Source organism: Eretmochelys imbricata, chromosome 15 (assembly GCF_965152235.1).
Source record: "Eretmochelys imbricata isolate rEreImb1 chromosome 15, rEreImb1.hap1, whole genome shotgun sequence".
NCBI lineage: Eukaryota > Metazoa > Chordata > Testudines > Cheloniidae > Eretmochelys > Eretmochelys imbricata.
The window spans coordinates 24,683,349-24,701,703 of NC_135586.1; the positions used below are offsets into that span (position 1 = coordinate 24,683,349).

At 52.4% G+C, this 18,355-nt stretch overlaps 1 protein-coding gene across 1 annotated transcript in view; it reads left to right on the plus strand.

The window, feature by feature from the left end:
• The window catches only part of NCOR2 (nuclear receptor corepressor 2), a 284,712-nt gene that overhangs the window by 173,689 nt on the left and 92,668 nt on the right, over nt 1-18,355 (plus strand). Inside the window, exons 14-16 of the mRNA XM_077835004.1 lie at nt 9,416-9,540; nt 10,463-10,635; nt 14,023-14,085. Of these exons, the coding sequence (XP_077691130.1) occupies nt 9,416-9,540; nt 10,463-10,635; nt 14,023-14,085 (361 nt within the window). The remainder of the gene's footprint in view (nt 1-9,415; nt 9,541-10,462; nt 10,636-14,022; nt 14,086-18,355) is intronic.

Genomic DNA, 18,355 nt, shown 5'->3' on the forward strand with positions numbered 1-18,355 from the left:
ATACTGACTTGTGCTGGGTGCAGGTCAGCAAAGCGAGCCCTGGAATCGGGGGCTCTTTGGGGCAGGCACAGCCTTCTTTGGGGGGTCATATTGCAGCAAGTACGTTGTTTGTGGCTTGTACAAAAGAATCCCCCCTTTTGTTTTTTGTGGGAAGTGTGGGAGCCTGAATAGCCTTGCGGTCGGTGCATGGAGGGTCTTGCAGGACACGTACATCTCTGAAGCTGCCGTGCTGTGATGTACCAGCAGCGCTAGTGGCCACATGAAAGGTTTACTGGAGAAGAATTTGGCCTTGTGAGCAGAGCAGAGGAGTGAATCCTGCTGCAAGCCTGATCAGCAAAAACCAGTGGGGATTAAAAAAACCAACCGTGTGGCCCACTCCCCAAGGGAGGCTATGCTGGGGGCGGGTCTCAGAACAGTGAAGCCTCATAAATAGTCTTTAACTCACGCCTGCGCCACCCTGCGATCGTCTCACCACGATGGGGAGATGGGACCAGAGGTTTCACCCTTCCCCCCCCACCCCCAAAGTTCCCCTGCTGTAGAGTGTGCAGCTTAGGTACCCTTGTGTCTGGTAGGTGCGCCCTGCAATTCAACGCACGTAGCAGCAGGTCTCTGCTCCCAGCAGCTCCCCGGTGGCTCTGCAGAGTGACGTAGTAGCGGAGGGAGAGGCGTGCACTGCGGAGAGCAGCGGGGCTCAGGATGGGAGCATTGGCGAGGCAGGATGAAACTTCCAGAGGCTGGCACGGGGCAGAAGGCTCTTGTGCTCCTGGAGAGGGGAGCTTGAGGGGAAGGAAAGGGAGGAGGCCCGTCCTAGATAAACCAACAGAGGCACCGGGAGAGCATTCCAGGCAGCGGGAGCTGCGGAGGGGAAGGCTCTCTCCCCAACGGAGCTGGCAGAGCGTGACTGAAGGAACAGCCCCTCAGTGGCAGGGACAGTCTTTTTGTTCTGTGTTCGTACAGTCCCTAGCCCCGCCGGGGCCCTAGGTGCCTCGATAAGTCAAACGCTAAGGACTGAGTCAGTGGCCAGGGTCGGGAGCGGAGCCATGCGGTGTTTCTTTGCTGGGGGTTTTGATGGCTCCGTTGAGCAGGGTTAGGGGTCTGAGTGAGGTTGCTGGAGAACGTGAGTCTCTCCTGGACGCAAGGTGCAGGAGGCCACACTTCTGGGGTTACGTGCATAATCCCCTCTAGCCTGTGAGGTTCCTGTGCGTTGCAGAGGAATTGTCTTGATCCTCTTGACACGGTGCCATGGCCTCGAGTATCACGGCCCCACTGGGCGGAGCGGAGGGGAGGGGAAGGCAGGAACAGGAACTCTCCGGAGGTTTGAAAGCTTGGAAAATAAATAGCAATGTGCTGTAAATTAACCCTGGCATCCCCTGAGATGAATCACGCTGGCTGCAGCCAGCCCTGAGCCCCGGTGACGAGCGCTGTGGTTTATAGATCATGATTCATCGGCCCGTCTTAGCGCGACCACATTATTCCAGCCGATTGCAAAATCGTAAGAGGAATGTTGTGGTTAGTTTACGGCTTAACTATGCAAATCGTCAGGAAGCCTCCCGAGCCGGAGAATGTAGACGCACCCCGCCCGGCTGGCAGGGCTGTGAGGGGGAGCGGGAAGCACCGGGAGCTGGCCATGGGGCTGTACGGGAGCAGCAGCTCGCACGAGGCAGGGTCCGGGATGGAGCTGGAAGTAAGTGCTTCGGGGAGCCGGCTCGCCGGTGGGGAGAGGCTGCCGTCCTTCCAAGCGGGGACTGCTGCATGCGAGCTGGGTCCGGCTCCCGCGTGGTGCCTGCGAATCTGGCTGGAGCTTTCCGAGGGCGGGGAAACCTCCCTGACTGGACCGACAGAAAAGACTTTGCTGAGATCCACCCTGGCACTCTGCTGCCGAGCTCCCCGAGAGGGACGCTCGCCCCTTGCTGGGGGCTGAGTCCCCTCCTTGTTCTCTGGGGGCCGGGGGAGAGCTGAACGCACGAAGCCCGCTCCCCACCCCTCCTCCTGCGGCCTCCCGCCAGATCTCAGCAGCTGCTGGCTCTGGGAGGAAGTAAACAGAGAAGTGGGAGGAGCTGCACCTTTCCCTCCCCGCGGCTGGCAGGGAGCACGTATGGCAGGGAGGGGTGCAGCGAGAAGCCCCTTGCTGCTCAGGGAATGCGAGGACTGCCTCGGGAGCCGGGACCTTGAGAGGAGGGAAAGGGAGGGGCTGGCGAGCAGTGAAAGCTTCGCGGCAGACGAAATCCTCATGACATTACAGCCCAAAGGAGTTGGCAAGGCCGATTCCCACCTGGGGGCGGGGTGTCACTTGGGTGTGTATTATTGTCAAGACAAGAGAGCTGCTGGGCGGGGGGGGGGGTTTGGCTGGCGATGCCAGTGGGTGGGCGCTGTCACAGCCTGGAAGGCAAATTAACTAGAGGTGCACGCGGCTTCTAGGAAGGGCTGCAAGCTCCGTGCTTGTCTAGAGCTAATCCGAGTCCTCTGGGAAATGAGGACAAAGGTGAGCAGCTGCTCATAGTTACTGTGCAGCTCAGGCGGAAGGGCTCCGGGGAACGTCAGCCTGCACCCCGGGGCTGTGAGACACTTTGTTTGTGTCCAAGCTGAGTTCAATAAACAGGAGGGATTGAAGGGAACGCGAAGCGCCAGCGTCGATGCTAGAGAAGGATGGGTCTAGGGGTTAGAGGGCTAGCCTAGGTCCTGAGAGACTGCAAGTCCCTGCTCTGCCACAAACTTCCCCTGGGACCTTGGGCACGTCACGTAGCTCCCTGTGCCTCCTGGCCCATCTCTGTAATGAGACAAGAGCCCTGCTGTGCCCGTCAGGGCTGTTATGAAGATACGTGTGTCACACTGGGAGGGGCTCAGATACTACAGAAATGGGGGCTGATCTGTATCCTAGATAGATGGATGCTTGCACTGCCAGGAGTTAGTTCTGCTCTTGCCCACCCTTGGAAATACGCCGTGCTCATCAGTATCGTCCACCCTATGATGAGAGAGGATCCACGCTAACCCCCAGCACCGCTTGCCGCTTCCCCCCAGAGGGCACTGGGATTAGATAAAGCAGAGGGGCTGTGGGCTGGATATCAGGGAAATATTTCCTGGCAAAGAGACTGTGGAACAGTGACCCTGAAAACTGGATGTCACACAGTGCTACAAAATATACTGCTAGGCCTAGTCGTGCCTTGGGCAAGGAGCCACGACGCGCTGACTCCAGGTGTTTTCCTGCTGAGAGCTGGTCGGTCCGTCCTTTGCTTTTGTAGTTTTGCTATGGAGTGTGCCGACAAGACAGATCCCTTTATTTTCCCCTCCAAGTCTTTTGTTTGCTTTGTTTTTGTTTTACTTCACGGTTTTTGATTTGGCTTCTGGGTAAGGGTCTGTCTTTTCTGCATTTGTGCAGTGCCTGGAACCATGGGGTCCGGGTCGGTGACCCGGGTTCCACGGTGCTACTGCAGTATAAATTCATAATCACTGGGAGGTGTGCACGTTCTTGGAGAGCCAGAGCAGGTACTTGGAGCACTTCCTGTTTGCATCTGAACTGTACTGCAGTGTGTGGGCTCAACCTCTCCCGGTTACTCGGTGTTCTCTTCCCAGCCAGGCTTGCTGGGTTTCAGCGTGATGCTCACTGCTTTGGTGGTAAACGTGTGGCATTTGTCAGTACAGCCAAGGTTCCTTCGCAGGGTGTTTGGTGGGTATCTCGCTGCACTCTGGGGCTCTGCGGATGGCTCCTGGCTTTCCTTTTGCTGCAGTGGATTCGCAGCATGGGGAATACATAGTTTCAATAAGAAATCTGCTAGGAATACGCAATTTGAAGAGCCATTTAGCCAGGAGGCCTTCTGACTGGGGGAAGGATTACAAGCTGAATCAGGATCATTTTTCCTCGGTGGCCTTGTGCTAAAGATGTTGACGCTGATGTTGTTTTACAGGTGGGATGGGGCATCGTAATAATAACCTTTCCCTCTGCTGGAGTGAGATGTATTGATTCTCAAGGTCATCTGTTCACCTATGCTGTTCTGATCTGCCTTAGGGCAGTGCTGCCATGTGGGTAGCCCAGCCCAGGGCCCAAACACTGGCTATTTTATTTGTTTTTTGGTGGGGTGAAGCGCACATTTTCCTGCGAGGTGATGCTAGGTTAATGCTGTGGTTGACATTGCATCAGACTTGCTTAAAACTGTTCTGTGGGGCAATTTATTTTTTTAATGCAGCAGCTTTCGTTGGGAGGGAAGGAGACCCGGACACAGCCTTTTTTGTGTACATACCCCACAAACCCTCTCGAGCAGGTTGGGTTTATCTTTTCTGTTGAAGAATCAAATTGCTCAAATGCACATCCTATTTCGCGGCCATGCAAGGGACATAGACTCGCTTCGGGCTGCGTCCACGTGCACATGTATTTCGGTGGGTGTGTTTCGTTGCCTTTTTGCTCCCGTCCCACCCTGTGCTTTTGTTCGTTGGCGCTCAGAGATCATTATCATCTGTGCTATCCCAATCTGATACTTTGCAGAAGAGCTGCGATTGCCTTACAGGATTACAGCACTCTGGTTTGAATAAGTGCAAACACAAGATAAGATGGTAACAAGCCTTCCCTCAGGAACATAGCTTTGTGATGCCATGGACAAGAACTCTGTATGTGGCTATTATCATAGAATATCAGGGTTGGAAGGGACCTCAGGAGGTCATCTAGTCCAGTGCTACTCAAAGTGGTGGTCCGCGGACCGGCGCCAGTCCGCGAGCCATCGGCTGCCAGTCTGCGCGCACACTGGGGGAAAAAAATTGCCGGTCCCCCACGTCAGATAGATTGAGAAGCACTGACTAGTCCAACCCCCTGCTCAAAGCAGGACCAATCCTCAACTAAATCATCTCAGCTAGGGCTTTGTCAAGCCTGACCTTGAAAACCTCTAAGGAAGGAGATTCCCCCACCTCCCTAGGTAACGCATTCCAGTGCTTCACCACCCTCCTAGGAGTTGATCTATCCAAGGTACCTCCATGGCCCCCATCTCTGGGCACCTCACCGCACCCCCTGTGATGTTGAGAAGTGCTATTATACCCATTTTTCTATATGGAGAACTGAGGCCCAGAGCAGCTAGGTGAGTTGCTCAGGCTCTCACAGGAAGCCTGTGGCAATGCAGGGATTCGAACCTAGGTCTCCCATGTCCTAGGCTAGTGCCCTAACCACTGGACCATCCTTCCTCTCTGTTGGTCCCTTATGATAATCTCAACTCTGCCTGCTGGCTCCCTTTTTGCAGGCCAGGAATAGGCTTGTCAATTTCATCCCCAGCCCTGTCCAGTGTAGCTAAGTCAGCCTAAGTTCTAGGTGTAGACTAGGCCTGAGCAGAGGGGAACCAGTGATATGGCGGGGCAGCTGCAGCAGGGCAAGGACACGTTTGCACTGTAGCTCTCTGCAGGCTGGCTGGTGGGTTTATCAGTGAGGCCTCTAGCTGAGAAGCTGGCATTTTTGCAGGAATAGGAGGCAATTTGTTGCTGTTGTGGTCACAGACGTGTTTAGGGCCTGTAGCCGTCTGGCAGGGAGGGGCTGCTCACCCGCGTGGTGACCCGTCTCCTGGTTCACTCGATTAATCGTTGACCTCAGGGTGGAAGATGGGCACTTGGACATAGTGGCAGCTAGTGCGCTTCTGCTCTGCATCCTGGATTCCATCTGATGCGCAGAGGCCTGTTTCCCAGTGCCTGCAAAGCCACAGACACGGGAAGGAATCGGTCTGTCTGGAGATTAATGAGATAGGGTTGTGTGACCAGGTCAGAGCAAGCCTTCTCTTGGCCGTGTTAGAGAATTCCTGCCTGCATCGCCCCAGGCAGCGAGGAGTGTCCATGGTCCCTTCTGGAGGGAGGGTGGACAGGTGATACCTTAGTGCAAGGGGCTGTGACTGCCAAAGGCTCCTGTGGCTCTAGGAGGAGAATGGGGCACTCCTGGGTAGCCCTACAGGGAAGCATCATCAGGGCAGGGGGAGGAAAGTGGTGAGGAGATGCAGGGGCAGCCAGGGCTGGCTGGCAGTGAGGATCGGCTAGTGACTCAGCCCTGGGAGCACCCCTAACTACATAACACCCACTGTGGCTGGCTGGTGTTAAAAACACAAGGCCCTTCTTTTCACTGGCCTTCCCACAATAGCTCCCCAAACAAGCCCACCCCTCCCCGCGCCTGGCAGCCGAGCAGCAAAGGGGGAGCGTGCGGCCTTGGCTAGTTCATCCCATGCTCCCGGGGTCCTGGCATCACTCGGACACCATGGCATGGGTTCGGTGGGAGAGAGCTGCAGCAGGCCCTCTGGGGGAGCGCTGGGAAGTTGTGGCAGGGTGGGTAAAAATCTGTGGCTGCTCAAACACCTTCCAGCCCGAGTGGGTGTGATGCGGCGAGGGACGCTCTGTCCCGGCCTTTTACACACACTCTGGCACATTGGCATCTGCACTTCCTGGGCTGGCGTCACGCAGAGTAATTCAGTCCATTGCAAGGGAGAGGGAGGCAGGTCTGCTCCCCTTTTGCTGGACGTCAGGAAAGGGCAGTAACAAGGGTCAAAAAAAGTCCTAAGATTTTTTTTCCTAAAACCCCTTGTGCCTCGTTGATGAAATGGTTACTAGGAAGGGAGTGTGCCGGTTCTGACCAAATTAGAAGCTCTAGCCCACTTCACCCAGCCGCCTCTCCTCAGGAGACTGTCGGGTCCCTCGAAGCTCAGGGAGTCTTGCTAATCTTGTGGCTCTTTGTCCAAGCCGAACCTAAGCTACAGAGTTCACTGGTGAACCACATCCATGACTCAGAAAGGGTCACGGAGTTCAGGGCAGCATTGTTGCAACCCAGGGATGTTGTTGTGTCCTTCCCCGTCAGCGTGGTCTTTGCCACGTGCTGTGTTCAGAATGATCCTCGTGCAGCTCTGCGCCCCTCCTTAACCACCTGCCTGGGGGTAGCAGGGAAATCGGGCCTCTCTGCCGCAGTGCAGGGAGAGGGACTATGAGCATGTGACATATTTGACCCTGTTTGTGTAGAGGGGGTGGGACCAGGCCAGTGAGGGAGGAGGAGCTGAGGTAGAGGGAGAGTTTCAGTCTCAACTGAGCCTTTTGGTGGGTGTAAATCAGACCCATCGCATTCTGGAGACACGGGTCCCTGGAGGTTGTGAGATTCCTTTTTGCCGTGAGAGTGCTACATGCAAACCCAGCCGCCTTGAAATGAATGCAACAGTTTGTTAGCATTAGTGAGTATTATTAATGAATGACACTAAGTTTAGCCCCATACAGGCTGCTCTCGCTAACCCACAATGAGGTCTGAAAGATCCCGCCCCCAATTTCCTGCCATCTAACGCCCTCCACTGCTGCTTCCTGTCTATGAAGATGCATTGGCAGCAGTTCCTCTAGTGTGATCTTTTGGATGAATGAGTACGTGCATTGGGGATTTGGCTAGACAAGGGCATTTTTCTGGCTTTACCCTGCAGGCACAGAAGCACTTGCTTGTAGGGCCTTGTTATTTACGCTTGCATCAATGCACGAGTCTAAATGTCCTGTATTGATTTGATGATGCGGCATTTAAATACCCAAACGGCTTCTCTGAACTTGCCTGATTCTTCTAGCAGCTGTGTGAATTGGTTTGAGAGAACATCTCTTACCTTTCAAGGGGCTCCCTCACCCCAGAGAGAGGAGCACTGTTTCCAATCCCAGATCTCGATATAAACCCTTTAGAGCCTGCCCCTCTGCAGTGAGTGCCATATCAGTGGAGCTCCGTGCCTACACAGGCCCAGTGGCTGCCCATGCAGAATTCATTGCAGGAGCGGGAGTGGTCGATACTTAGAGACATTTAACTATCGCCAGCCCTGAGAACCCAGGCTTCCAGCTAATCTGGGTTTACCTGCCCCAGAAATCTCCTGAGACAGCCTGTTGCAGGCTACAGAGCTTCCAGCGGATCAGAGGAAGGTTTGAAAAGCAATTGCGTATTCTCTGAACTGTGCTTCCAACCCTTTCAAAGTTCTCTCGTCACTATGTCCGATTCTTCGCTGCTTCACGCCTCGTGTTGTCATTTTCACTAGTGCCCAGCAGGCGTGAAAGGCTGCCCTTCTGATCTGGCTGGGCTTCCTGCTCCCGTTGTGCAGGCGCAGATGCCACCGCAGGGCGGCAGGCAGCAGAGAATCAGGCTCGCTCTTGACGGTTGCCATTTGGTTTGTGGCGAGCTGGGATCCCATAAAATATAAACCCCCACCCCACACCAATAGAGAGGTGCTGAAGTCGTGAGCACATCCTTAAAGTGAAACACGTGCCTCCAGTACTTTGCTGAATCAAGGCCTTAAAGAACAAGATGTTTTCCTGTCACTTCCCGTAGCCCATTTCAGTAGCTCTGCACGTCTCATTTAGCACTAACCCTTTGAGGCACAAGAGTTGGCTTGGCGCAGAACGCTGGTGCACGGGAGAGCTGTGTTCACAGGCAACACTGGGGTGTGCCATCAAATCGCACGTCTCTGCCACAAAGCACCTTCCTAGCAGCTGCAAACGGGCTGCACAGATCATTCGGGATCAGCCCTTCTGCGGATCAGTTCAGTTGGAGGTTTCTTCCTTTCAGTCTGTGGAATCCTCTCCCCAGGAAAGCTGCACTAGGCAAGCCCCGGTGGATGTACTGTAGGAAACAGTCCTGTATTAGCTGGGGAGGAGCGTGGCTTAATAAATCATTTCTGTCTCTAATTTCTACGTCTCTGTGGAATTCCTTTCATTTGATGCTAGCCAGAAGGAGGGCTGAGGAACCGGGCCTCCCCCGTGCTGTCTTCCTGCAGCTGCAAAATGGAATCCAGCATCATTATTATCGTTTTAGAAAAGTTCCTGTTTGGTAACATGAAATGCCTGGAAGCAGGGCGGGCTCCTGCACGAACTGTCTTGAAGGAAAGGAGGACTTGTGGCACCTTAGAGACTAATAAATTGGTTAGTCTCTAAGGTGCCACAAATACTCCTTTTCTTTTTGCGAATACAGACTAACACGGCTGCTACTCTGAAACCTCCCTTAAAGGAGGGTAAAGACAGGTGGGTGCCTCACACCCAGCAGCGTTTGGGGCAAATGGGAATAACAGCTTCTCAGTGAAGTGTCTGTCAAGCTGTGCGGATTCTCCCTCAGGTGATCTGGGGTCAGGCTCACTTCTTCTGTGCAGAATGTCTTGCGTCGCTTGACCCGACACGCATTGCGTCATTGTTAGCCTCATAGCTTCTGTAGCCTTTCCATTCACCTTAAAGGGCTTTGGATCAGGCCCCTAAGCACAGACCCAAAAAGGGCTCTGATCTCTGCATTCAGCTTTCTGACCCGCTGGCCTGCAGATGTCCACACCGTGGCTTAAGCAGCGCTTTGTTGTTTGTTTCCCCTCTCAGTCAGCCCCTTCAGCATAGTTTAAATGCGCTTGTTTGGTTTAGTCCAGGTGCTAAGATTTATCTGCCTCAACATTTCTTTTTTGAATTGTCCCTTGTTTTGCAGCAGCAGCAGCAGATGCCCCGTAGCAGCCAAGAGGAGAAGGATGAAAAGGAGAAAGAAAAGGAGAAGGAGGCAGAGAAGGAGGAAGACAAACAGGAAGCAGAAAACGATAAAGAAGAACTGACAAAGTAAGCAAGTTTTCGCCTTTCTCTCTACTCCTCACCCCTAGGGATCATAGTGTGCACTGGTCTGGGAATGCATCATCTCAATGCTCCCTCCTTCAGGAGAGCCGCACTGGAAGGAGTGGGAGGGGAAGTGGTCAATGTTTTGAAGTGCATCCAGCAGAATCTGGGCTCTGATCCCAGTACTGGGTGATCCTTTTGCAGGTTACCTTGGATATGCTGTGTGTACCGCTCTCTTCTTCTAGCACGGCGCAGGCTAAACCTGCTGCTAGCAAAGGAGCGAGTCTATTCATTTATAGGTTTCCCCTCTTCCCCCACATTCCTGGCGAGCCTAGAAGAAATCACTGACTTGCTTTATAAAGCCGATCAGTCCATGAAGCAGCTTTGATACCAGGGTTTATTTTATTGTTGCAAGATATTGCTGAGCCTCCTAGAGTCAAAGCAGAAATCAGGATGCAGTGGAGCATAGAGCTTCACCTTTAGTGGTGTTGAGGTCAATGTGAGATCTTCCAGCTCAAGGGACTGACCAGTTTTATAAGTGTGCCTGTCTTAATGCTTGGCACAGCATGGCTTAGCAGGGAATGCCGGATTTGTTGCTGGGAAAGGTTGGCAGGCAGACTGCTAGCTATCTGTAATGGGCTTAATACTTGACTTAGGAGAACATCTGGCTTCATTATATCCAGGCTGCCTAGACATTTACCAGCAGGTCCCTTTCAGAAAGATAAATGAGGAGGAGGTGATGATAAATTTGAATGGCCCAGCGTTAAACCTGTCTCTGTCAGGTCTCTGCGCACTCTTGGAACTGCAACCATCTGCAAAAAAAAACAAAAAAACAAAAAACCCCAACCCACCCAAAGTCAGGGAAAGTGCCCTCGTTGCAAACTCCTGAAATAGATCCTGTCACCCAGTGATTTCCCCGCTCTTGCAGGGAGAAGAATGACGACACGTCTGGGGAAGATAACGACGAGAAAGAAGCCATCACTTCCAAAGGGCGTAAAACTGCCAACAGTCAGGGCAGGCGCAAAGGCCGCATCACCCGTTCCATGGCTAATGAGGCCAACCATGAGGAGGCAGCCGCTCCACAGCAGAACACAGAGCTGGGTATGTACCGGCTAGGCACAAAGCCTCCGTAACTCAAGGTGGGGAGGAGGGATTTGTAGCAATCCAGCCAGCTGGGTGGAGGGAAGGCCTTAGGAACAAAGGCTGCTGGGTTTCGCCTCTGTTTTGTCACTGATTCATTAGGCAGCCTGGGACAAGTCACCATGCCTCAATTTCTCTATCTGGACATGGACAGTATTATCATCCTCCTACAGCCCTGGCTCTTTAAAATTCCTCCTCTCCTGAGGAGTGTGAGTGATGTTTCACCAGCACCTCAGGATTACCCAGTGGAATTCATCTAGCTGGACAGGAGGCATCTCAAAGGGCCAGGCCTGTGTCTCACCAGGTGAGGTTTGCATCACCTGGAACCTCAGCTGGAAAGCGCTGGAGAAAGGCAAAGGGAATCGTGCCATTTTCAGCAAAGCTGTGCGATCTTCATGCAGGCATCTCTCTACTGCCGGTGGCTATTGAGTGCGAGGCCATCCTTGGGAGTCTGGCTGGTGGAGTGTCTTACCATGTGTCCTGAGGCGGGCTCAGACTGTCCATGAGAGCTCCACATCCAGCAGATTCCCAGGGCGCTGCACCTGCCCGGGGGCCTCGCTTGGAGTCATTTGCTCATTCTCCCTCCCTGCCCTGGCCCCCCGCTCCCTCCAGTTTATAGTGTGCCTGGGCTCAGAAGCAGTAAGGATGAGCGACGGCTCTGACGCAGCTTGTTGCAGTGACCGTGGTGTCGGAAATCCAGGCTTTGCCTTCCTTGCCTTTGTGGGTACCACAGATGATAGCTCAGTGAAGGGAAGGCTGGGACAACTCTCTACCTGTAGCCTGTGATGCCATGTTTCTTCCAGAGTAGGAGATCCTCAGCACATCACTTACTCCTAATACTTTCTGTCCCACGCGGTCTGTGCTTGGGACTTTGCTTGTTGGGCTAGCCTGTTCAATGCAGCTCTGATTCCCTGCCCCATTTCAGCCAACCTCCCTGCTGTGCAAATACGTGTGCAGTGATTTCAAATGAGAGGACCCAATATGACAACCCCGGAACATCTTGAACATGCCATTATGTTTCCTGAGACTTTAGGTCGTCAGAAACGAGAGAGAGAAGTCAAACTGATCTCACCCTAAAATGTAGGGACAGACAGCTAGCGTAGCCCTTAGTTTGGAACGACAGGAGACAAGGATCCTGCATGCAGCTGAGACCCATACAAAGGTGATAGCTTCCACTGCCAGCCACATGGGGACTTGTAAGTGTTGAAAAGTGCCATATCCAGGCGATGGTAGATGGTGTGTGTCTTTCCCTCTCTTCTATGACTGACAGAAAGATGGTGGTTGCCCCTGGGAACTATCCAGGGCTGTCTTTGATAAACTGACTGCAGTATTTGCCTGATTCCCTATAGCAAATACTAAAGAAACATTGATCCATGCAAGACAATTAAAAACATTTTAGGGGTGACCTGCCTTCTGTCTATTGGAGAATTTCCTTACTGAATGCGGTGACTTTATTAGTATAAATTATGTCTGTAAATGTCCGTTGATTCATCTGCTGAGTATTGACTAAACCCTTGACTGAGCTCTCCAGGGCAACGACTGTCTTTGTGGGTATAGTGCTAGCATGCAGGCATTATGCCAATAGCGATCGGGAATAATCCCAGTCATTTAGGTAGCATGTTTCCTCCAGAGGTCTCCAATGGAATCATAAGCGGGGAGAAAAGACTGCTGACAATAGTAAAGTGACCAAAAAATGGGCTGATGTCACTGGCCTGCCAAAGCAATCGGTTACACTTTGTGTCTCCCCAGGAGTGATTTAATTTAGGTTGGCAAAGACAGTTACCGCATGTTAAATACCCATTGAACATTAAAAAACAAACAAAAACCCCATACTGTGGTTTAGCTACAGCACGTTGCAGCTCCCAGTAGACTTCTGTTACGTAACTGCTCAACCTCCATAAATATCATTAATCAAACCCAATAGGCCATTTATCTGACATTTATTTAACATACACTAACAATCTTATTAAAACGCAATTAAATGCCTAGTCAAGTGTGTTTGGGATACTTAAAGCAAATAAATCTTGAAGCCCTAATTTGCCCATGGAGGAGGAAAGAAAATTCACAGGTATTGATTTTGTTCTACCAGCTGAGCTAACATGTGCTGGCTGGATCTCTGTGGGGACTATATTTCTAATGGAGGAAATGACCTGCAGTGACTTCCACGAGGTGACACCTGCAATCTGGTGCAGTCAGCTATGAAGAAAATGCATTTTTCTCACTCCCAGGCCCTGGTACCTAACAGGTTGTGGGCATCAGAGCTATACTCTTCCCCCTCCAGAGCCCAAGAGCCTTTACAAGCTTCTTGGAGATGCTGCTTCTCCTCCCCACTCGTGTCCTTTAACCTAGCCTGTTGGCCTAGTTTCCATTTTAAAAGAACATGGTCAAAACCTCTCTCCTCAGTGTTGAAATAATGCTCCGCCTGTTGGCAGCTGAAACGGAAATCTGTTTTCTTACTGGGGGCTGTCTGTCTCTGACTCACATACTGGTTTGTTGTTGTCGGGTTTGCTCACATGTGCCAGGCTGCCAGCAGGATTATTTCAAAGTGAATACATTACTCAGGCCCACAATGTCCAGGGCATGGAGCATGGGGGGTGGAGAATATAAGTGAATGCTGGGCATAGCTGGCACCCATCTCTTACTGTGCTGGTTGGAGGGCACGGTCGCATCCAGGCCTCTGGAGTGTCACTGTTGCTCTGAGGTTCTCGTTGGGTGTGAAAGTGACTCAGACGTAGCCCAAGGTGCTGCATGCAGAATCTCTGGAAATCTCTGATCGTCTGGGCATTGCACCATCTCTCTGAGTGCATCAGATTTGCTGACGACTGGCTCCCCCTACTGACTCTCCGCTCCCCGGGGGTTGATCAGTATTGTTGAGTTGACCACATCCCTGCATCCGGGCTGAGTTCTCAGCTCTTGCCACCCCACCGACGACACCTCTCCACACGATTAGACTAAAATCAGTAACTGCGTCACGCCTTTTTTCTGCAAGACCAGGGCGAGTGGGACCATTATATCACTGGCAAAACACAGTTTCCCTAACGGGGCTGGCTTGGTTTTCCCAGCCCAAAGCTACCTTCCGCTCAGACCTTCCGTCAGTGTGCCGAACACTATGCTGGCTCGGCGATATTGGGCCTGGCACCTCCCCATATCTAAGCCTGGCACGGAGGCTTGTGAAGCACTTTGGGATGCTCAGATGAAAGGCGCTATCCGTGTACAGTGTATTCTGATTGGAATGGCTGGCATTTGGGCGCTAGTCACCCTCCTGAGATTTTCTGGCTCAGTTGCTGTGTTTCGTACATTTAAATACCTCTCGCCGTGACCGCTTGGTTCTGTCTCTTTATTTTTCAGCTTCTTTGGAGATGAATGAAAGTTCTCGCTGGACAGAGGAAGAAATGGAAACGGCCAAAAAAGGTAATATACAATACAGTTTTTCCCCCCATCTGCCAGTTCTGATGGTCTGGAAAAGAAGCCAGTCTGTGGAGTTAGATGGTACTCGCCCAGCACAGACAACATGGGTGTGTTACCACACTGAATCTTGGGGGCCTGATTCTGCTCTTCTTTACACTGCTTTCACCCACTGTGTAAACCCATTGACTTCAGTGAAGTGACTCCTGATTTATGCTCGGTTTAGGCGAGCAGGAGCGAGGACCTGTATAGTCTGAGAAAAGTGCTTTTGTGTTAGTTTTGGTAACAAGCTACAAAGTTGGCAGCAAGTTTGGGGATTTTGTCAGTGCTTGCTCCAGGAGTCATACGTGATTGATTTGGTCATGGCAGGACAAGGTGGTGTAGCATTGTCTGGGCTCTGTGCTGAAGCGAGGTCGCTACAGGAGGTGGCTGCATGGCCAGAACTCGTGTCGGTGTCGAACTGGGAGAGCAGGTGGTGGTTTGCAGGCCTGGGCTAGATAGCTGGGGTTTAGCTCTGTGTCACGGAGTTCACGGAGGGCTCATCTAGTCTGACCACCTACATATCACAGGCCATCGAACACCACCCACCTACCTCCACACCAAGTCCAACAGCCAGAATTAGACCAGAGTATTTTAGCCTCAGGAGACTGAACTGTTGTGTGCCACAGGCAGAAAACTGGAGGGACCAAGGTGCCCAAGGTCCCTGCAGTGGCAGGAAATTGTTTTAGTGAGATATACACAGCCAAGCCCAGCAGGTAATCCATGACCCATGCAGAGGAAGGCGACCCTCTGCCCCTAAGGTCTTTGCCAATCTGACCTGGGGGAAAATTCCTTCCTGACCCCCAATTTGGGGTCACTTTCCGTGTGTTCGTGATACACACGCGGCCCCACACCGGTAAAAGGCATGTACCCTGATGTCCATGCAGGGGGACTCCCATGTGTAAAGAGAGTAGAAGATAACCTCCCCAGCCCATAACTGCACAACTGCAGTCGCCCACTAATGGCAAGTCAGAGTTTCTGATCTCTGCCGCCTCCTTTGGAGGATGTGCTGCTGTTCGTAAAGCGACTGCCACTGACGCATCATCGGCCGAGAGCCCCCAGGCCCCCGAAGTGCAATCGCAGATGGGGATTCTCCTGCTGAACGCTGCGACAGGGCTGTCCCTTTACCCGGGGCGAGGCTGCTCGCCGGAGGAGGTTTGTTTTGTGTCCTGTGGCCGAGAGAGAGAGAGCCCGTCGCTGAGACCGTTGTGTAAATGTGCTGAGTGTAGCAGGCTCCCCTTGCCACTTCCCCCTCGTTTGTCGGACTCCTGTGCCAAGATTTCTGCTGTTTAATTTTTTCCAAAGTCATGTCCTGTTGATCTGCGGTTGAGTTCCCAGCCCATGCGGAGTGCAGCCCTCTCTGCTTGCTCCCTTTCTTCTGGCCTGTGAGTAGTGTAGACGTGCAGCTTCAAATGGAAACCAGCTTCATTTGGGGACAGCAAACGCAGACAGACTTGCTGGCAGGTGTTCGATCAGCTGGGGAAAAGTCCCTGCAGGAGGCACCTGGAGCATAGCCTCTGGCCTCTCACGTGCCTGCAGCATCCTGGACTCGGTTTGTGTCGAATACGAATACACCGATATGTTTGGCTTGTTCTCATTTGAGCCATTCGGACCCTCTATAAACCCCTGGGCCAGTCTTGTGTACGGCCAAGCATTACTCTCTCTAGACTTGTCACGAGATAGACTTCAGTCAGGCTGCCTGGCTGAGCTCCAGCTGCTGGGATTAGCAGCTGCCGGTCAGTGGATTTCTGCTGTAAGGATCCCTTTGAGCAGCCCCCTCTTTCCGATTTTACTGTAGAAGAGCCATGTAGGCTGCACGGTGGGGCTGTGCTGAAAGGAACAGTCTTGGTAGCCACCCACCTAAGCCAGCATGGAGGATGGAACTTTGGGGAGGGGGCATCCAGTCGCCCCAGCACCTGTCCAACTTGCATAGAAAGGCAGCAGGCAGTGCTCCAACCTATGCAGGGTTGGATCAGTCCACGGGAGTGTGGGGTTTTGCCCCCCCCCCCCTTCACCTGGCCACTTGCATGATGTTTCCCCCATGCAGTGGCCTGGAAAGTAGCGAGGTTTCTGTCTCAGGTGTCTGCAGGGAAGCTAAATTCCCGTCTTGCCAGGCCCCAGCCAGCTTCACAAGGCATTTTCCTGTTGAGTGCACCCAGCGAGTTTGAATGCGCTGTAACCGGCACTTCCAAAGCTTGGGGCTGGATTATTTTTTTTAGCCTGCAGCTGGTTGGCATTCTGAACACTCAAAAAGAACCTCAGTCGTCAGTCCCAGTCTGATCCTTCCAGCTGATGGCTGTAAGGGTAAAGCCCAGCAGCACGTATGCCAAGGAACTTGGTTTGGGGCAGTAAAGCAGTGTAGTTGAATAATCTCTCCGGATTGCAATCTGGGTGAGCATATTCGACAGCACTTGCATAGCGATGCTGAACGGAGAGATTTTAAGTAAGAGAAGGAGGTATTACGGACATAGGGTGAGACAACAGTGGGGAATACCCTATTATTAAAGTTAACTAGAGGAACGAGAACGTTGTACGGGTGAAGTTCTTGTTTAACAACACTTTTATTTTGTAATAGACTTTGATTCGATAGTCTGCCAAAATGTACAGCGACTGATGTAATTATGGGGCCGTGTGTTCTGATATCATAGGCTTCTTCCATTGCGACTGTGATTCAAAGGTATAAGCAGGCAGTTTTGATTAGCTGTAGTTGCTCCAGGAGTTACCTCACTTGCTTTTGGACCGGGTGGTGGGTAGACAGCGAATCCACTCCCATTGGCTTGGACCTCAGGCTGCGTCAGTTTGGATGGAGTTTTCACTGCAGGATGGTTTATCCTTGCTCATGCTCTCACGCCCCGGACCTGGGAGTGCTTAGCTCGCTGCTAGGTTCGGGGGATTTATTGAAGAGCTAGTGACCATTCTAGATGCAGCTCAGGGCTTTCCCCAAAGCTTTAACATGTGGTTTTACTTTGCAAAGGGACTATGTAATGCTGGCACCTTCTTACTCAGCAGCTTTTCCTCCCTGTGCATCACTGGGGCTTAGATCTGCTGACTTCAGGAACAAAAATAAGCTTTGGCCACTTTCAGTCGTGTGAACTGTGCTGGCTCTGCAAGCCTAGGGCTAAGGGGTCTGTCCCACTTTGGGCCTCCTCCTCTCCTGTTCAAACACATGGCAAGCATTGGATTGACACAGGTGAGGGCATACTCAGAGGACAGTGGGCGGCTGCGCAGGTGTTGTTTGGCCTGCAGCACCTTCAGCTCAGGTGATGATGCACAAGAAGGGAAGCGACCCCCACTTGATTCTCAGATAGCCAGGCTGACTTTCCGGGCTGGCAGTTAGAAACACCAGCCTTTTTACTTGTAAACTAGCACGCACATTGACATTAAATGAATTAAACAGGTCCACATGAAGCCGCCTTCTTAGCCACCTTCTGCTTCTTAGCCTTCTTCTGCTTAGCTTGCATGTGTGTGGAAACACACTTCACTGTGTGTGTGCACGCAAAACGTCCAGATTTCTGCTCTGTTGCCCCCTTCTGCTCTGTTGCCCCTTGTGCTCTTGCAAGGAGCTGTCAGAGTAAGCGGCAGTGTAACACTGCGAAGGCACTGGGTATGTCCCCTGGTGCAGAGAGAACCCCTCACCACCACACATGCAATCACCCACGCTTGCTCCGTTCCAGTGTAAAAACCTGCTGATTGAATTAAACCTTGGAAAGAGAAGCTGTGTGTCAGACCTGTCTGGTCTTCGGCTCACTCCCCCTTCCATGACTGCTGTGGTCTAGCCGGGAGGCAGGCATAGGTACTGGGACATCTCCATCATTGGAGGTTTTTAAGAGCGGGTTGGACAAACACCTGTCAGGGATGGTCTAGATAATACTTAGTCCTGCCTTGAGTGCAGGGGACTGGACGAGATGACCTCTCGAGGTCCCTTCCACTCCTATGATTCTATGACATGAAGGTATACGGGTAAGAGAAGTGGAAATGAGCATATACAACATTAGGTAATTCTCCTGGACTGGTCGAACCCTTGTGTTGGCTGGGGAGCATCACCAGGTATTGGGGGCAAAATCAGATACAGGGACCAGATTCGCACCGGGGGGATCCCTTGCCTCTGTGAAGCATCAAATTGAGCAAGAGCATAGCCTGGCCCTACCTAGCCCCAGGGTAGCCTCATGCACTTCTGGGGCCGGGTGGCCTGGGGCAGGAAGTGGCAGATAGTTTGCACTGCGGTGGTCCCCACTCC